This window comes from Delphinapterus leucas, chromosome X (genome assembly GCF_059928025.1).
Source record: "Delphinapterus leucas isolate spDelLeu-1000000601 "Yukka" chromosome X, BTC_Dleu_Yukka2, whole genome shotgun sequence".
NCBI classification, from domain to species: Eukaryota; Metazoa; Chordata; class Mammalia; order Artiodactyla; family Monodontidae; genus Delphinapterus; species Delphinapterus leucas.
The window spans coordinates 18,249,083-18,267,829 of NC_143150.1; the positions used below are offsets into that span (position 1 = coordinate 18,249,083).

The window sequence follows — 18,747 nt, forward strand, 5'->3', positions numbered from 1 at the left end:
TGTACTAGTTGGGGGTCCTTTGTATTACTTTATGTATTAAGATTGTGTTTGGGGAGATCCTCAACCCTGAAACCAGGAGACAACTGGATATCTCTTTGTTAATTAGGTGTCCCAGTACCAAAGGCCTGTTGTGAACTTGTTAATCCAGTCAAGAAGCAGTTTTGGTTTTGGTTGTAACAAGGTGTTTCCAGAAAACTAAGCTTCTTCCACTAATGAGATCTAAGACGTTCAGCAACCTCACAGCTCTAAACTCCTTCACATTCTTCCCTATGCCTCCCCCCACCCCCGCCGCCTTTGTTAGAATTATCGGTTGACCAAGGGTTTCAAAAATGCCAAATGAAGCATTGAGCAGTTTCTGGATGAGGAAGTTATTTGAAGAATGTTTCCCTTCTCCCCTTCTTTAAAAGTACTTTAATGCTGCATATCCATTTTTGTCTGGCAATAACACTCTCCCTACTTTTGAATTGCCAGGAAGGAAGAACGATCAGGAATATATCTGATTATGTAATTATTTGCATCTGCGCAGTTGACGGTACTAGTGTCTGTCAAATAAATTGCCAACACCGTGTTATTTGAAATCCACCCCCTCCGCAAAACTACTTTGGTATCTGTCCGAAGTGAAGGCTTATTTCCTCTAAGCACCCACGGCCAAGAAGCAGCAATGGCCGTCGGCGCCTGGCCCAGTTCATGTCCGTGATTAGTGTTGTTAAAAAGATTTTGCTCTTCATTCCTCCTCCCTTGATTTATTATACACACTTACCATTGATAGGTTCATATGTCTTCAGTATACGCCTTCCTGAGTTCCTGAGACCTTAGGTCTTTTGAGACCCCTTTTGTCTGTCATGGAACATGAACTGCAATAATAGAAGGAACAGTGAAGGTGAATTGGTATTGTATTGGTGTGACTAACGTGATAGTACCTGGTGGGGTTAGTTTTGAGTGGCGCCATATCTCTTGGTCATTATGAGGGAGAGGCGTGGTCTGTTCAAAGCACAATTTTTGGTCTTTGACAGAGGAGGAACAGGGCAGACAGAAGCTCTCCAAACTCTCAGGTCCAAACCACAAACAGAATGCCGTTGGTGTAGGGGAGGCAGATGGTCTGCATGCCTTTGACATTTTCTTGGCCCTTAGGGCTACCTAAAGGCGACATTTACTGGAAGCCATTCATCTGTATTTGGACAAGTGGCTACACCGCACACGATCATAAAGGTCAATATTATAGTGTCTAACATCTGTACAGAAGATGCTGGACAAGAAAATCTTAAAACCGAGAATCATTTAACGTCCCCCTTTGTGACTTACCATAGACTCAAATCCCAGCGTGGACTCCATTCTTTCCTCTTGGCTGACAGCTCCTTGAAATGCGCTTATCCCTTTGCTTTGTTTGCCACATCAATTGCTTATATATTTGCTCAGCTTTTGGTTGTTGTCACATATTTTACAAATCATTCTTCATTAACGGTACCCTCTCTTGCAGTGTAAACTCTCAAAGCTAGAAAAACTATGTCTCATTTGCATGACTTGCACAGTATGTAGCATAAAATCTCGAAGAATTTATGCGAGCCTTCCGTTCATATTGAATGATACTCTCTTTACTGGCCACACCGATTTTTCCTGTATGATAACAATCTTCCTGGTTGGAAAGTTCTTTTGCCTTTTGGAGATGGCTTCATTATCTTAGTTTTCCGAGAAGGAAATCAATATTTTCAGTATAATGAAACTTTTTAGATAACGCATAATGCCTGGGCCTTTGCAGGAACATCACGGAGAGAAATGAAGCCAAGCGTGTGCACCTAAATCAAACTCTTCCGTTTTGGACTTGATGAATGATGATGGAGATTGATTGTCCTACATTTTATCTTCCAGGTGATCATTTGAAGATTTGTCCCCAGGGTTATACCTGCTGCTCCCAAGAGATGGAGGAGAAGTACAGCCTGCAAAGTAAGGATGATTTCAAAAGTGTGGTCAGTGAGCAGTGCAATCATTTGCAAGCAGTCTTTGCGTCCCGTTACAAGAAGTTTGATGGTATGTATTGGAACTTTGGTCTACGTAAGTGTAGATATTTGCTTTGTTCTTGAATTCTTTTTTTTTCTTTTTGCCATGCGGCTAGCAGGATCTTAGTTCCCTGACCAGAGATTGAACCTGGGCCACAGCAGTGAAAGCGCTGAGTCCTAACCACTGGACGGCCAGGGAACTCCCTTGAATTCATCTTATACCTTTTAGTCAAGTCAGATCTACGAGCTGCCAGTGAAGTTCGTGCAGTTGCTTTTCCCAAGTGCCTTTCTTCTCTCAGTGTTCAAGTTTTCTCCCAAGAGGCTCTCCTGGCTGGACCCCAGGGGCAAGTTAGCCTTACAGCTTTATTGTAGAATCCTTCCAGATACACTAGAATCTGTACGGTATGGTAGCCATTATGGAAATATGGTCACAAGGAGCCAAAAAAGAGATTAAAGTAGTTTAATTTAAATGCTTTCATTTATTTTCTTGGGTGAACACACAATAGTGTTGTTGACACAAGTCACTAAAGAAAAATCTTCCTAATAAAAAGCAGGCATCTGAAAACTTAGTCAAAATAACCACAGAGATTCTGCAGATGCTGGACTTCAAATTAAATTTCAAAACGGATCCCTCAAAGCCAACTAGAATTCCTAGAAGCCCTGTAGGACACAGGATTAATGCTCATGCAGCAGTGACCACGCGGCAGTGACCCAGAGGTAGCTCCTGGGCTCCAGTCTTCATTAAGTTCAGCACCATCCCTGGCCTCATTTTAGCTGAAGCTTTGGTCAATCCACGTTAGAGCCACAAGAAAACCTATTTCAGTCCCCTGTGCCAAACACAGATTTTCGCATGCACACTTTCTTTTCAGAGTGAGGAAATAGACAATCTGAGCCAGAAGAGAGGCACTTCAATCGTATCTGAAGCAATGTAATAGATAACAGACTTTCAAAATGAAAGTATGGGGTCCAAACACCTCAGGATTCCTTTCTCTGGTGCTGTTCACTCAGTTTGCAGGTCGTTATGAAGTAGATTTAATTTTAATAGGAATGATTTCCTTTGTACCTGTTGTAAAGGCCATTCTAATTACATAGTACCTTTGAAGCATGCTTTTCCTGACATTCTGTGGTGAAGAAGTACAAGGCAAATTTTTGAGACGTGAAATGTCTTTGAGCATTTCTGCAAAGGGCTCATTACCATGGTGAGAAGTGGGATTAAATTTGATTTGATCTAGCTGATAAGGCAGCTCCCAGCTAAAGAACAGGTTGTATTTCAAATGTTGCCTTTGAGATTCGTTATTTGAAACCGATAACTGATTTAATAAGTGTTGGTCGGTTCCCAGGCTAGACGACAAAAGCATATTTATATATATATATATATGTTTTTTATAAATTTATTTATTTTTATTATTTTATTTTTGGCTGCGTTGGGTCTTCGTTGCTGCGCGCGGGCTTTTCTCTGCTTGCGGCGAGAGGAGGCTACCTACTCTTTGTTGCGGTGCACGGGCTTCTTGCAGTGGCTTCTCTTGTTGTGGAGCACGGGCTCTAGGCGCACGGGCTTCAGTAGTTGTGGCACGTGGGCTCAGTAGTTGTGGCTCGCGGGCTCTAGAGTGCAGGCTCAGTAGTTGTGGCACGCGGGCTTAGTTGCTCCGCGGCATGTGGGATCTTCCCGGACCAGGGATCGAACCCATGTCCCCTGCATTGGCAGGCGGATTCTTAACCACTGTGCCACCAGGGAAGCCCCAACAAAGGCATATTTAATTTGTAATGTAGTTGAACTAAAATTTTCCAGGTAGTGTACCATTTATTGTGCCCATTTCCCCCAATGCTTTGTATGTGGAGTTGTGTTTAGTCTTTATCTCCTTTCCCTGGATGGATGGAAATAATTTATGTATCCATATATCCTGTTTATTATTCTATAATCCCCAATGCACAGGCTGTTAAGTATGTTAACACCACGTGAAGATGAGTGTTATTGGCAAAAGACATCTTAGACCACCTCTGTCTCTTGGTCACTAAGTTATCAGTATGATTATTGAAAAGAATGGTATTCGCTTGACTATGGCGTTTCTCATTCAAGACAGTAACTGAAGCAGTTCCTTTTCCTTTGAGGAGAAAACTTAGAGAGATAATCAGACAGTCATCTTTGAAAACTTGAGATGCTGATATTTAAAAATTACCACTTGGGGGTTTAATAATGGGACTTAGAAGGGAAAATTCCTGCTCTTTAGAAATGGCTAGCGTGTCAGTAGCAAGATACAGTGGAGATGAGGCAGTTTCCAACTTCTAAGGTCACTGCCTCCAAATCACCCCATTTCTTCTTAGACGTGTCTCCTCCAGGTGTGGAGTGCATAGACATTTAGTGATTTCTCTTCCCAGTGGGCCTGGTAGTTTCACTATTCTTTCCCCTTCTCACTCCCCATGGTTTTATAGCATTACTCATGTGATTCCAGTGTGTACTTTTTAAAAAGCCACACAGAGAAATTTTATCAGTAAGTATTGACATATGTTTTTTTAAAAAAGGACAGAAAGGGGCTTCCCTGTTGTTGCAGTGCTTAAGAACCTGCCTGCCAATGCAGGGGACACGGGTTCGAGCCCTGGTCCGGGAAGATCACACATGCTGCGGAGCAACTGAGCCCGTGCGCCGCAGCTACTGAAGCCCGTGCGCCTAGAGCCCGTGCTCCGCTGCAAGAGAAGCCACTGCAATGAGAAGCCCGCACACCACAACCAAGAGTAGCCCCCAATCGCCACAACTAGAGAAAGCCCGCGTGCAGCAAAGAAGACCCAGTGCAGCCAAAAAATAAAATTAAAAAAAAGGGGGGGGGGCTTCCCTGGTGTCGCAGTGGTTGAGAGTCCGCCTGCCGATGCAGGGGACACGGGTTCGTGCCCCGGTCCGGGAAGATCCCACATGCCGCGGAGCGGCTGGGCCCGTGAGCCATGGCCGCTGAGCCTGCGTGTCCGGAGCCTGTGCTCTGCAACGGGAGAGGCCACAACAGTGAGAGGCCCGCGTACCGAGAGAGGAAAAGAAAAAAAAAAAAAAAAAAGGACAGAAAAAGTTTCTCTTGCCCTTCCCTACCAGCCTTCACCTCCAATAAATGTGTTTAACGCTGTTTCTTTATCAGTTTCAAAACTGCCCATGAAAAATGATGATGAAACCCCAGTTTGTTTCTTCTGACTTCAAATTAGACTATGGCACAGACAATAAAGGTAGGGAGCATAGATTTAAAGTTTTTTGAAGGAGTTGTAGCCTCAGTGTGTTTGGCGTGGAGATCAGAACAGAGCTGGGATACTTTGCATATTTCCTCCAAGCTAGGCTTTCTGAGACAATTAACTGCTTTTTTATGGTGAAATCTCAGTTGATTGGTATCCAACAAACCGTAATCCTCAAGTGGGTGCTGCATTTATTGATTGATTTTTTTTACATCTTTATTGGAGTATAATCACTTCACAATGGTGTGTTAGTTTCTGCTTTACAACAAAGCGAATCAGTTATACATATACGTGTGTTCCTATATCTCTTCCCTCTTGCGTCTCCCTCCCTCCCACCCTCCCTATCCCACCCCTCCAGGCGGTCACAAAGCACGGAGCTGATCTCCCTGTGCTATGCGGCTGCTTCCCACTAGCTATCTACCTTACGTTTGGTAGTGTATATATGTCCATGCCTCTCTCGCTTTGTCACAGCTTACCCTTCCCCCTCCCCATATCCTCAAGTCCATTTTTAAGGTTGGCAATTATGACCTGCCAATACTCCACAAGACCTAAAGACGATGTTGAGTGAAATTGTGTAGGGGCTATGGTGACTCTTAGAAATTCAAGAGTAGAGTGCTTTGGTCAAAGAATTGTCTAAGCTTTTATAAAAGTCAAACCCTGGGTTATTGATGTGAATGGAAGGGAGGAAGTTTGGCAGAGTAACAAGATGGCGACTGGAGAACCAAAATGGGGCAGCAAGGTGGCATAAGGAAGGCTGGGGATAAGTACTGAGGAAATAGCAAAGGACACGTGGGAACATAGGAGGTCAAAGTACTTCAGAGGAGCATCTTTTGCCATCTCCAAGCTTACAGTATAACTTTTTTTTTTTTTTTTTTTTTTTTGCGGTACGCGGGCCTCTCACCACTGTGGCCTCTCCCGTTGTGGAGCACAGGCTCCGGATGCGCAGGCTCAGCGGCTATGGCTCACGGGCCCAGCCACTCCGCAGCATATGGGATCTTCCCGGACCGGGGCACGAACCCGTGTCCCCTGCATCAGCAGGCAGACTCTCAACCACTGCGCCACCAGGGAGGCCCTACAGTATAACGTTGAAGTGGTGATCCTGAGCTCAGGCAACTTCATCTGTCATCAAAACTTCAGTCATGTTTATGAGATACCACTTCTTTCTAAGGCAGGAACACGGTTTTTTTTTTGTGTTTTTTAAAATAAACTTTCAAATAAAAATAAGGTTTCGAGGCTTTTAGGGAATTAGCCTTCTTTTACCAGAAAGCATCCAATTATCATTCTGCCTCCATGAGCTCTGGTCAGTCTGAGCGCTAGCGTGGGCATTTTGGAGTCAGTCCACTTATCTCTAAGGTCCTTTTTTGTTCTACACATGTAATTTTCTATTGTTTGTACCTCTAAAGAGACTATACAGTGTATAAACCAGTTTTTAAGTTGTAAACTCTGTGCACGTGTGTGTGTTTTCAGACCTGGCTGAAGTACAGAAGAACTTCCTTAGGCAGCACCTCCCCCCCTCCCAGTTCTCAGATTTCCCATATTTTAAACCTGCGCCTCTGAGTTTAAGGACTCACCTCTTTATTTTCTCACACGTTAATCTTCTTCATCTAATCTTTGACTTAGAATATTCAATACCAGAAATCGACTATCCTGGGCTAGAGACATAGAGTTAGAAAACTTTAATGACAGAGCTAGCTGCTCCCCCTGTTGGCCAGTTTTGGGAATTTTTCTTCTTTTTGAAGTAGAACTGCTAATTAACATAGCTGAATCGGTTGTCTCATGAATATGCTAATCAGATACTCCGTTCAGGGGGCTTTGAAAGAATTGCTTGGCAAAAGGAATAGAAATAATAGAAGTGCGGCATAATCCGTGTTTGGGGACCGCAACATAAAAACCCGCCCCCAAATGTCGCATTTTGTTAGAGACTAGTTGTTTTTCAAAGAATCAGAGCGAAATCAAACAACCCAAATAGATTAAGATTAGAGCTGCCATGTTAAATATATTTCAGAATTACATAATAAAAATGATGTTAACAACTACAAAGATTATTGCTTGCAAACTCCCCGAATCAAATTATTTGCTAGGTGTTTTTGCATAGTGTAAAAGAAATTTTAAGAAAATAGTGACGTTGTCTGATGCTAGCCCATTGGGAATACTACTTTCATTTGCCATTGTAGGAGCAAATGTAGCAACTTTGCCCAGGAGGCAGAGCCCTCCTGGTTGTCAGCCTGTTTCTGCTGTGAACCCACTGTGACCTGGGGCAATTAACTGGTCTCAGTTTTCCCATCCATAAAATCAAGGGGTTGAGCTGGATGCTCTCTAAAGACCCTTTCAATTGTACAAATTCTGTGAATCTTCTCAACATGTGACTAGACCAGCTGCTTCAGTGAAAGGTCTTACAAGATGTTAATTAGGCGTCTGCATGGTCCCCTCTATTTTCCTCCTATCATTTCTTAACCCTCCGCTACTTTCACTGGGTCTTTGAAAACCCTCCCATGAGCCTGAAGCTTGTTAACTCGAATAATAGTAGAAATGTTCTGAATTAGCTTAAAACGCAGATAAAAGAAATAATTGTCCCATCTATCTGAAGAGTGCTTCATGTCCTGCCTTTGTGAAATGATAGAAAACAAGGGGGCTGGAGAGCTTAGGGGAAAGGGTGGCCACTCTTCATATTGAGCCAAATTTCTGTTTTAATCAGTGACTAAAAGTTTTCCATGGTTCATCCTGGCCATTACCTCATTAGGCCAGTAGGCTCAGCAGTGTCGGAGATGCAGCAAGTTGAAGGCATTTGAATTCCCATGCCCATGAAAGACAAATATAGCCAACTAAGCTTCATGGCTTTTGGCTAAGCTGAAGTTTTTGGAATTTTCCTGACCCCTGACTGCAAGTATTTTTCAACGGCACGGTTTTCTTATTGTCCTTTGCACGGCCATACTGACTTCGTACAGACCTCCCGGGTCTTTAGTTTAAGTCTTCGACATCCTCAAGATAAATGTGTCATAGAAATGTGTGACGTACATACAACATACGGTTGTTTTTTAATCCTTACCTCAGATTTCATTCATTAAGACGTCTTTTTAAAATTTGTTGCTTTTTTAAACCTCTGCTACAGTGCGGCAATCAGGATGCGTAGCCACGAAAGTACAGAAGAAGACATGAGGCCTCTGACCTTCCTGCAAACGCAGTGTTCCTTCCAGATCATACTATGGGTGTTTGATTTGGTTGGAAAGCACTGCTACTCTGTGCTTTACAATTCTATTTTCCTTCTTTTTTTTTCTTTCCATGCAAAAGAGACTAAAACACTGGGTAATTTTGCTAATTCTTTGATAATCTCTGTGAAACGCGATGAGAAGGAGCCACTGCCAGTTTACTGGAATCAAATCAAGAGCTCAGATAAAACACACACTTTTCTGTATTGACAAAGGTTTTCTGCCTTTTGAGTTGTTATCTCAGGTGTGGCCAGTTGTGGCTCTAGCATTGGCCGTCTCATTGAAAATGCTTGTGCAGCTTCCAGGGAGCCCTGAGCCCACTCTCTTTGGGCCTCTGCTATTAGCTGTGGCTTCTTAAAGAAGGCGTGGTGTCAGCAAGCAGCAGCCGATCTGTTTGGAGGCGAGTAAATAAATACACAGAAGAGCTTCAGCCGAATTGCTTTTATCTATTTTTTGGTTCATTGTACTTTGAGCCTGGGAGTTGAGAGCCTTGTTGATCATCTCTGCTCACCCTTTTTCCATGCGTCTGTCTGTCCCAGCAAAGAAAAGGGCTTATTTGATCTAGCAGTGACTCTGACTGAGAGAATTCCCAAGCCAGTCAGGCCTTTCTTGTTCATTGTCCTGGCCCATCTCTATTGCGCGCAAAGCACGTGGTCTCTCTGTCTCTTTCTCTCCCTCCCCTCCCCCTCCCCCTCCCCCCATTCCCTCAAGAATCTGAAGCTCTTCACAATAGAGAAGACTGGAGCAGGGAATGCTCCTTGGGCATACCTTTTCTGGAGGTCAGTTTGGCAGTGTATCAGAGGTTTCAAATAGCTTCATTCATACCCTTTGACTCAGTAACTGTACTTCTAGGTTTTGATCTCAAGGAAAGAAAGATCTGCGTACAGATTTATGTACAAGAATGTTCATCACAGTATTACTTGTAATAATGAAAAATAGGAAATTATTCTAAATGTCCCATAATGATTGCATTATGATCTGTTCGTATGGTGTCATAGTATGCAGTTGTTAAAACTGATGTTTCTGAAGGCTTTTTAATCACATCGGAACTGCTAACCATACAGTGTTACATGAGAACAGGGTATAAATACAATGTGACAATACATACCTTCATAGAAAAAGCAGGAAAGAAATTCAATAAACCATTGTTGTTCTCTTAATGGTGGGATTATGCGAATTTTTGTTTTCTTCATACCTTGCCATATTTTTCAAATTGCTGCAATTTGAAAGGAATACTTTATAGGAAAAAAGGTATTTTTAAACGAAAAATGTAAACTGCGTTGGTGGTGTTTTGCCATGTTTGGGGTTTTTTTTTTTTTCAGTATTACAGTGCTCACTGTAGACAGTTTGGAAGAAGTAGAAAAAAATGCGTCGAAGCCTCCAGCATTTAAGTCGGATGAATAGAATAAAGGGAAATAAGTCATTTTTGAAAGCATGAGATAGATTACTTTTCCTATTGTGTCGCTGCAAAATTGGGGTGAACTAAATTGAGAAACATTGAAAAAAATCACGCCGATTCCCTAACACCCATCCAACACCACTGTACGCACCTCGTCTTTCTTTGGTCAGGTAGACAACGTACATACATACATACAAATCAGAATCATAGCCGATTGTGCTATTTTGCGTCCTGAGTTTTCTCTTGATATTAGATCATGAGCAGATAGACTGTATTATTAGGTTTGTGTATGAGGTCATATAATAGGTCCACGTGGAGGTTAGTATATGGAGCACTTGGAACACTGCTTCAGCCTTGGAGCATTCTTTTCTTCTTCTTCTGTTTTTTTGGCTGACAACGCAGCATATGGGATCTTAGTTCCCAGATCAGGGATAGAACCCATGCCCCCTGAGGTGGAAGCATGGAGTCTGAACCACTGGACCACCAGGAAAGTCCCCTCAGAGCTTTCTTAAACATGCCCTCATGGGCCCTTCTCAGTGAGAAGGAATCTGGCTGTGCTAAAGTGACTTGGCTAGCTGGTGCTCGGAGTACCATTGCTGGAAATGGAATGTGGTCCAGGGGAAGGGACCTTACCGTACTGACTGTGTGTCCCTGGCCAAGTTAGCCCGGAGAGAGAATTAGCATTCAAAATGCATTAACTACTAAAAGTAACCTTGGGAAGAAAGGGCTGCTCCTACAGTGGCAGGGTCCCCCAGCCCCCTTTCACATGCTAACAGCCCCTAATAAGGGCCTCAGCTGGCAATGGCCTTCTCCTCCTAGGAGAAGACCTTTGTTGGGCTACAGCTGTTGATTGTTAGTCAAGTACCCGTGCTTTTAGTACACCGTGTCCTCCCTAGCAGGCACTCCTGAGGAAAGTGCCTGTTAGAAACTTAACACAGACTTGACCAAAAAAGCAAGACAGAGGAGGAGATAGTCTTTGGTTTCAGTCAGTAAAATGCTTGCTTAATTTCCTTTTTTTTTCCCCCTTCCATTTGTAGGTGCTTATGTTAGCTGTTCTTCATCAAGTACTTGATCTTGGGTGAAAGAATGGATGGCTATAACTCTGAGTTTTCTTAACAGTGTGAGAAGTATGATTTGTAGCATGTACCAGGAGACTTCTTTCTTAGGAATTTTGTGGATGTGGTAACTTACTGTTTGCACGCCACACCAGGGCTGTGAAATACAGCCTTTACATTAAAGAGGAAATTAATCCTTATATGTAAAAGGCAGCTTCCTAATGATATAAATACAAGGGGGTAATTTATAGCACCAAGCAAATGGATTGAATAGAAAGGGCTTCCAGTCTCTTCAGATCACAGGTTAATTCTAGAATGCATTCTAGCACATTAATCAATAGCCAATCGATTGTTTATAAAGTAGTAGCTAATGGCATTTAATAGCAGAACTGAGGGTCTTTTGACCTGTTTCAAGAATTTTGAATGTTTATTTGATGCAAGACAAGCGGCGGGGGGATAGAAGTTCCAGAAGTACGTGATGTTCTTCTTTTTGTAAAAGACAGGATATTTACATAGAAAACTTTTATACGGAAAGGTTTTGCCTTTTCTCTCTAGTAGTTTTTCCCATGTTAAATTGGTACTACTGACATTCAGAATAATCAGATGTTAGAGCCGGAAAACACCCCCAATCTCCAAGTCTCCTAGCTCAACCCTTGCATTGAGGTGCTTCTGGTAGGATGCAGATGAAATATACATGGGGAGGGTGGGGCATTGACCTGCCGCTTAATTCTCAGTTTTCCTTTCCCTGATTCTTTGCCTCGATATTTTTGTATAGACGCATGCTGTGCATGATACTCTGTGTTGTAATATCATGTAAAATCTCTTCCCTGGATTTCTTCATCCCTTGTTTTTCACTCAGGAGTTGCTCCACCCTCGTAGATGTCTGGGATGTTTCACAGAATTGGAAGCTAGAGCCATTAAGCATTTCCTTTGGCTGAATTGTTCCCAGTTTTATAAGGCCTTGGGTCTTCTTAACCATTCTCCAGCAGCTTTGGCTTAATTTATATTCCCCCCAGATGGCTAATATTTGACTCTGCCAAGAAAGATAAAAACCAGCCTTGAAAGGTTTTTTTTCTTTTTCAATAATTGTAGATATAAAGAAACTCTGAAGGTGACAGTACCATTATTTCACATATTATGAATAGTGTCCACTGAGCAGCTGTTGTGTGCTAGCCATTATCCATATGAGGTGAGCAGTAATAGCCCCATTTTATGGAAGAAGAAGCAACAGAGGCTCAGAGAGTTTAGATCTTCTGTCCCGTCAAGGTCACACAGCTCATAAATGAGAGGGCCCATGCTTTTCCTACTGTGTCATACTGCTTTAGATCCTAGCACATTAAAGTGTTTATTTCCATTCCTATGTTGTGGTCATTCGTGAGCCCTAGGCGTAGCAGTTGCTTCATCCTTGGAACATAAATCCTTAAGCCCCCAAACTGAAAATTGAAGGAGAAATAAACCCTGCTCACAGACACCATATTTAAAATGCTTATAAACTGTCTCCTCTCTCACTCTGCTTTCAGACTCTCTGAGCAGCAGTTTTCATGGATACAAGCAGTTGCTGCCAGGGAGATCTGAATTCCAGTTAAGTCAGCTTCTGATCCTGCTGGAACTCTGGTTTACACTGGTCCTGGCTGGTTCTCTCTTAGCCACCAAGTGTCTTATAATTGGCTTCAGGCATAATGTTTACAATGGGATGATTGCTCGTTGTCTCAGACCTGCACAGTTTTTCTTCAGCAGTTAAGATCTGATCCTGAGTTCTAAATAATGGGGGGGGGGGAAGTGGAGGTGAGCTTTGCAGCGATGAATGAAGTTGCTGTTGGTGGCTGGGGACCAGGTCCTGAATGTCTAATTTGTGTTCTGTCCCCCATTGTAGAAGGAAATGTGGGAAGAAAGGTGGGGAGGTGGGGAGGTTAAGGAATCTACAAGAACATATGAGAGCGGCTAGTTTGATAGGAGAAATGGATGTAAAAGTTTTTCCCCCCCTTTTTTCTTAGAGCGAATTATTATGCTTTGATTGATATCGTACCTAATTGGTATGGATCTTAGAATTTAAATTATGTCTGCCATCCTTAAAAGATCTCTTTGAGACAAAAAGCATAGGTAGAATAGTCCCATTTACCAGGACCAGTAAGAACACGTCTAAGGAGAAATGAGTTTGGGTCTTTTGGTTCGCTTGACTTTTGTTCTGTTGACTTTGCAGGTGAAATAGATGAATATTAAAAAAAAAAACTTGCTGTATGAAATGAAAGATTAAGGATTTTATAGATAGTTTAAAAGTCTCTGGTGCCTCCATAAAACCATGCGTGGAACGTGGCGGGTATAGTAAAGGTGAATTGGATGGAGAAAATTCATCTTTCTAGAAATTTTCATTACAGTCTCTTTGGGCAGGAAGGTTAAGATGCATGGCAAAGCTGTGTGCTTTGATTTGAGCCCATACCAACCACTTAGTACATAGTTGTCAAATTACATAGCTATTTGGAGAGATCAAATTAGCAGATTTTAACTCCTTATATCAGTTTTGTAGAATTTCTATATATAATCCACTCAGTGGAATTATATCTGCAACTTATACAGCCACACTAAAGAATCTTTTAAAATGTGAAGGAAAGGAAATCAATTTTCTGAATGATTAAATGAATTAGAGTTTAATATGTGTACAGCACCAAACTAAACTCTGAAAATATAAGCTAACATCACACACACACACACACACACACACACACACACACACACACACACAACCTTCCTAGCAGAATTTGAGTCCCAGGAAATAAAGTAATGTCCATTGTGGTATTGGACAGAGGGCATGCTGGGTTAGAATCAGTCCTGTTCTTCATTGGATCATTGCTCTTGTACTTTGAAGTAGCTGTATTATATATAACTACACCGACCCATAGGCTGTTGACCTGAATGAGGATCTCTAAGAATGTTTTATTTTTTCCATAAAATGTTCAGTGTCTTAGCGTTTCTTTGACCTGGAACTCTTTTAAGCCTAAAAAAATAGTGACATTTCATAGTGTTTTTCAGTTAAAACTGAGCTCGACATGCCACTGTGCCCCAACCCTTAAAACCAGCATTCATTAGAAATGCAAGTGAGTATTCAGAATTACTTATTTAATGAGTCATGAAAGCACAAGTCAAATAATTCTCAACATCCTGTTTCTACACTAAATGATGTGTGCCAATTTTATGAGCAATACAGTAAAAATCCAACCTAAGGAAGGACCTATGGTTGCCTTTGGAATGTGCTCTTTTGGATGGTGAAATATTAGTAGCACTGGATTGACACAAGGCTTCCATACTGATCTCAATAACCAGGCTTTATTTTTCCAGTATGTGAAAGCCAGCACCACTTGGCAAGGACGCTAGTGATTCAAGGACGGTACGGGAAGTGGACCAGATGACATTTAAGGTCTTTTCTCGCCCTAAGATTCCACAACTTTGAAGTCTAGAAAAGTGCTGCCTACATCTCGACTCTTAGTTGAGAGATACTTCCACACAAGAAAATTCATCCCCGAAACCTCTTTAAGAAATGACACCCAAGAATGCAACAAAAAATTTTAAACCCAATTTATTGGAAATATATCTTCCTCTAATTAAAACATTACCCTTACCCTGAATGCTTCACGTTCAGCACAGTTGCCAGGTTGGTGCTGATTGCTAGTGAGAGGCAAAATGGGAGAAGTTTAATTGGCTAGAGTCTTGCTTCTCAAACTTTGGGGTATAGCAGAGTGCCAGATGGCTGGGTCCCACCCTCCAGAGTTTCTGATCCAGTAGGTTTAAGGTGGGGTCCAAGAACTTGTGTCCCAGTGGTGATGGTGTGTGCCCATGGAAGCACAGTCGAGAACCACTTGGGGTTTAGAGAGAATCAGAGGCCTTCCCGGCTACCTGATTTGAGTAACTCTTTTCATTATCATTCCCCTTGCTCCTTATGTACTTTCTGGCCTCCTTCCAGGGAGAGAACTTTGGCAAAAATGCCAGGCTGTGCAGTTGTAATGGGGATTTCCCTTTCTCTCGCTGAAGAAAACCCAGGAAATAAAAGGCAAATGGTAGAGAATGGTTTTGTAGCGCTATTGCATTTTGAGAAGATCACTTAATGTTCTTCTGGCTTTGAAGGAGTTGTCTTATTTTCCTTTCTGTTCCATGTTCACTTGGAGGCAGCTTCTTTCTTGATGTGGTCCTTATATTTTGCTTTGGTATTTATTACATTTCCTGCTTATAAACTTGATACCATGAGGTGTTTATTTTTATACCAGACATAGAGTCTTTAAGAATGATCAATGTTGCAGATAGACTGTTAGCTCCTCTCTTCAGGGAACTCCCTGAGAAAAGCTTCAGGAGAAATGAATTTGACATTTGTATTTAAGAGATTAAAGTCTTTAACATTTAGGCTGTGTGGGTATGCGGTGCCCAAAAAGTAAATCTGAAAAAAACCCAAAAAACACAGGTATTCTTTTTTTTTCCCAGTTATTTTTCCATGTTATCTTAATCTCATGGTTTTACTGTATGAATCCTTTAGCAACCCGAGGTCACCTTGGATATCCCAGTTTATACTAATGACACAGGGAACACCTGAGGAGTTCTTTTCCTGCTTATGTGTGGTGTTTCATTCTGTTTCTTGGCCTCAAGCATTTCCCAGGCAGTTTTCTTATATGTCATGTAGATATAAGGAGGAGAAAAGGAAAAAATAATCATGTCTAACTAAACAGCATGTCTTGAAAACACCTGTCCTGGTATCATGTTACTATGAGGAGGCATTATCCACTTTGGTTTAGATTCTTTTTTTTTTTGCGGTACGCGGGCCTCTCACTGTTGCGGCCTCTCCCGCTGCGGAGCACAGGCTCCAGACGCGCAGGCTCAGCGGCCATGGCTCACGGACCCAGCCGCTGCGCGGCATGTGGGATCTTCCCGGACCGGGGCATGAGCCCGTGTCCCCTGCATCGGCAGGCGGACTCTCAACCACTGCGCCACCAGGGAAGCCCTGGTTTAGATTCTTATAGTAAAAAGTTCTGGGAAACCTCATGTTTTAGACTTTATGTATCCATTTTTATCCAGTTCTTTATTTACCTTGTGACTAAATAAGAAAAAGGAGGGAGGGAGGGAGTCCTGAGAAGTTGTCCGTTTAAAGTTTCATTTTTTTCCCTCTTAGACATAGACACACGTGACTTTGTGACGTAGGTTTCCTTTCATTGACAAACGATCGGAGATGCCAAATCCCCCCAAAGAAATCCACCTTATATACAAGCATGATTTCCAATTTAATTTCAGGATTTTTTTTTCCAGTTTTCAGATTTACCTGAAAAGCAAGCACTCTGTTATTGAATTACTGAGAACTCTTTCTTTTTTCCTTTCTTTTTTGGTTTTGTTTTTAGAATTCTTCAAAGAACTACTTGAAAATGCGGAGAAATCCCTGAATGACATGTTTGTGAAGACATATGGTCACTTGTACATGCAAAATTCCGAGCTATTTAAAGATCTCTTCGAAGAGTTGAAGCGCTACTATGTGGCGGGAAATGTGAACCTGGAAGAAATGCTGAATGACTTCTGGGCCCGCCTCCTGGAGCGGATGTTCCGCCTAGTGAACTCCCAGTACCACTTCACAGACGACTATCTGGAGTGCGTGAGCAAGTACACGGAGCAGCTGAAGCCCTTTGGAGATGTCCCTCGGAAACTGAAGCTCCAGGTCACTCGTGCATTTGTAGCAGCCCGCACTTTTGCTCAGGGCTTAGCAGTTGCAAGAGATGTAGTGAGCAAAGTCTCGGTGGTAAGCGCTGTTTGCATTCTGTGTTATTGTTTTCTTTTGTTTCACATTAAAAGAAAGTTTGGGAGATGTGGAAAAATAAGTCAGAATTCCATCGTCTCAATAGCAATCGTCTTTTTCTTCTGTTCTTTTCTCATCTTTCTCTCCCCTCTTCTCTCCTACACTTCCTCCTGATACATGTGCATCATGTGGCTATAAACAATACAGCGATGAACATCTTCACGTATCAACATCATTCTTTCCTGTGGTTTCTTTGGTAACTATTCTTAGAAGCAGGATACGTGTTCACTTTGGAACCTTAATTTTAAAAATGGATTTAGGGACTAACCTGGCCATCCAGTGGTTAAGACTCCATGCTTCCACTGCAGGGGGTAAGGGTTTGATTCCTGGTCCTGGAAGTAAGATCCCACATGCTGTGAAGCCAAAAAAAACAAAAAAACTTTCAAAAAATGGATTTAATACCTCCATATTCTTTTCAGCCCTTATTCTGCTTCTCCTTCAGAGAAAGAAACATATACAGATAGACTCCACATTTGGTTGTTTTGAGTGACTGTGTTTGAGCCTGCTAGTTACAGTCTAGAAAAGAATTTCACATCCATTACTATATGTTTCCTTGTTATAAGGTATACTCAGAGCCCTTTAGAAGACAGACCTTTCTATGACAATTAATGTGGACCACCTGCTCTTGACTTAATGGCTTCGTTTATAGAATTACCAGAAAAGAGAATGGAATTGTACTAGCAGGAAAAAGCAAATGAAATGAGCCACATTTTCCTCATTTGTAAATTAGAGGAATTGGACCAGACCAGTATTTTTCAGACTGTTCTTTGGAGCCAGCTAAGGAGGTACCTCAGGGGCCTCCTTGAGGAGAGATAAGGGAGACACAGGGTTCTTCTAGTGGACGAGACTCTGCATCTGTGCCTTTATCTCCTGGCTGCACCAGGGAAGCTTTGCTTTCCTCAGTTGTATGTAGTAGGGTTTTGAACATGATTTCAAGGGGGAAAAGATTCTATGGCCCCTTCACTCCCCCCACCCCCCCCAAAAAAGATGAAATTTGAAAACCTTTTGAAGGCCTTTCCACCTCTACCCTCTGTGACTCAACGCCAGTGAAGAAATAGAATATTCTGGAGCAAAGTTATCTTTGCAGGACTGATCTTAGTGCTGTTACCTTTAGGCCCTCAAAGGAAAAGCCAAATTTTAGCCCATTTGGTTGTTTTGAGGACTGGAGGACTGGTCAAAATACAAACTAGACAGTGATACTAACAGTAAAATATAAATCCAGTGGCTTCTTAGAGAGTTCATTCAGATTTAGGGTAGCCATATAATTTATTGTCCAAACCAGGAGGTGCTTAAAAACAATTATACCCAGATAACATGGGCAGACCAGGATACATGGTCCCCCTAGCGAGGAATCTTACATTTACCAGAGTGAAGATAAAGAACTGTGTATTTTAAAAATTAGGTGCTTATTGGCTGTCTCATGTTAGCACTGGGAGATGTTAGTATTAGTTTGTTGGTTGCATTCCATTATTAAAATTGTGTGTGTGTGTTCCCATTTCCCAGCCATAAGCCATCAGGAAACAATTCATTACAGTACGTTTTTGTTCACTCCTTTTCCTCCTGATATTTTCGTCATAAATTGCAAAAAAATAAAACAAAAAAAATTGTTGGGGCATATGAGGGGTGGGTGGGAGCAAGTAGGGAGATAATGGGTATAATTAAAGGAATAGTCTGAATCCTGAACTGCTGCCCCCACCTCTGCAACCATTATTAATCTTGGAGATGCTCGTGTCAGAGTCCCTAAACAATGCACAGTTAATCCAGATCAAAGTTAATTACATTGTAGTTCCCCTAACACATCTGCCCTCCTTCAGCAATTCCTTGCATTTATCCTAAGCTGAATAGGCAGAAAGGTACTGCTGTGGTTTTCTTTTTCTTTTTTTGGTGGCGGGGGCGGGGGAGCTGCGTTGGGTCTTCGCTGCTGCACGAGGGCTTTCTCTAGTTGTGGCGAGCGGGGTCTACTCTTCGTTGCAGTGCACGGCCTTCTCATTGCGGTGGCTTCTTTGTTGCGGAGCACATGCTCTAGGTGCACAGGCTTCAGTAGTTGCGGCGCACTGGTTCAGCA

At 42.2% G+C, this 18,747-nt stretch overlaps 1 protein-coding gene across 1 annotated transcript in view; it reads left to right on the forward strand.

Annotated features, from left to right (window-relative positions):
* The window catches only part of GPC4 (glypican 4), a 108,478-nt gene that overhangs the window by 68,982 nt on the left and 20,749 nt on the right, over positions 1-18,747 (forward strand). The window contains exons 2-3 of the mRNA XM_022554283.2: positions 1,867-2,025; positions 16,234-16,625. Of these exons, the coding sequence (XP_022409991.1) occupies positions 1,867-2,025; positions 16,234-16,625 (551 nt within the window). The remainder of the gene's footprint in view (positions 1-1,866; positions 2,026-16,233; positions 16,626-18,747) is intronic.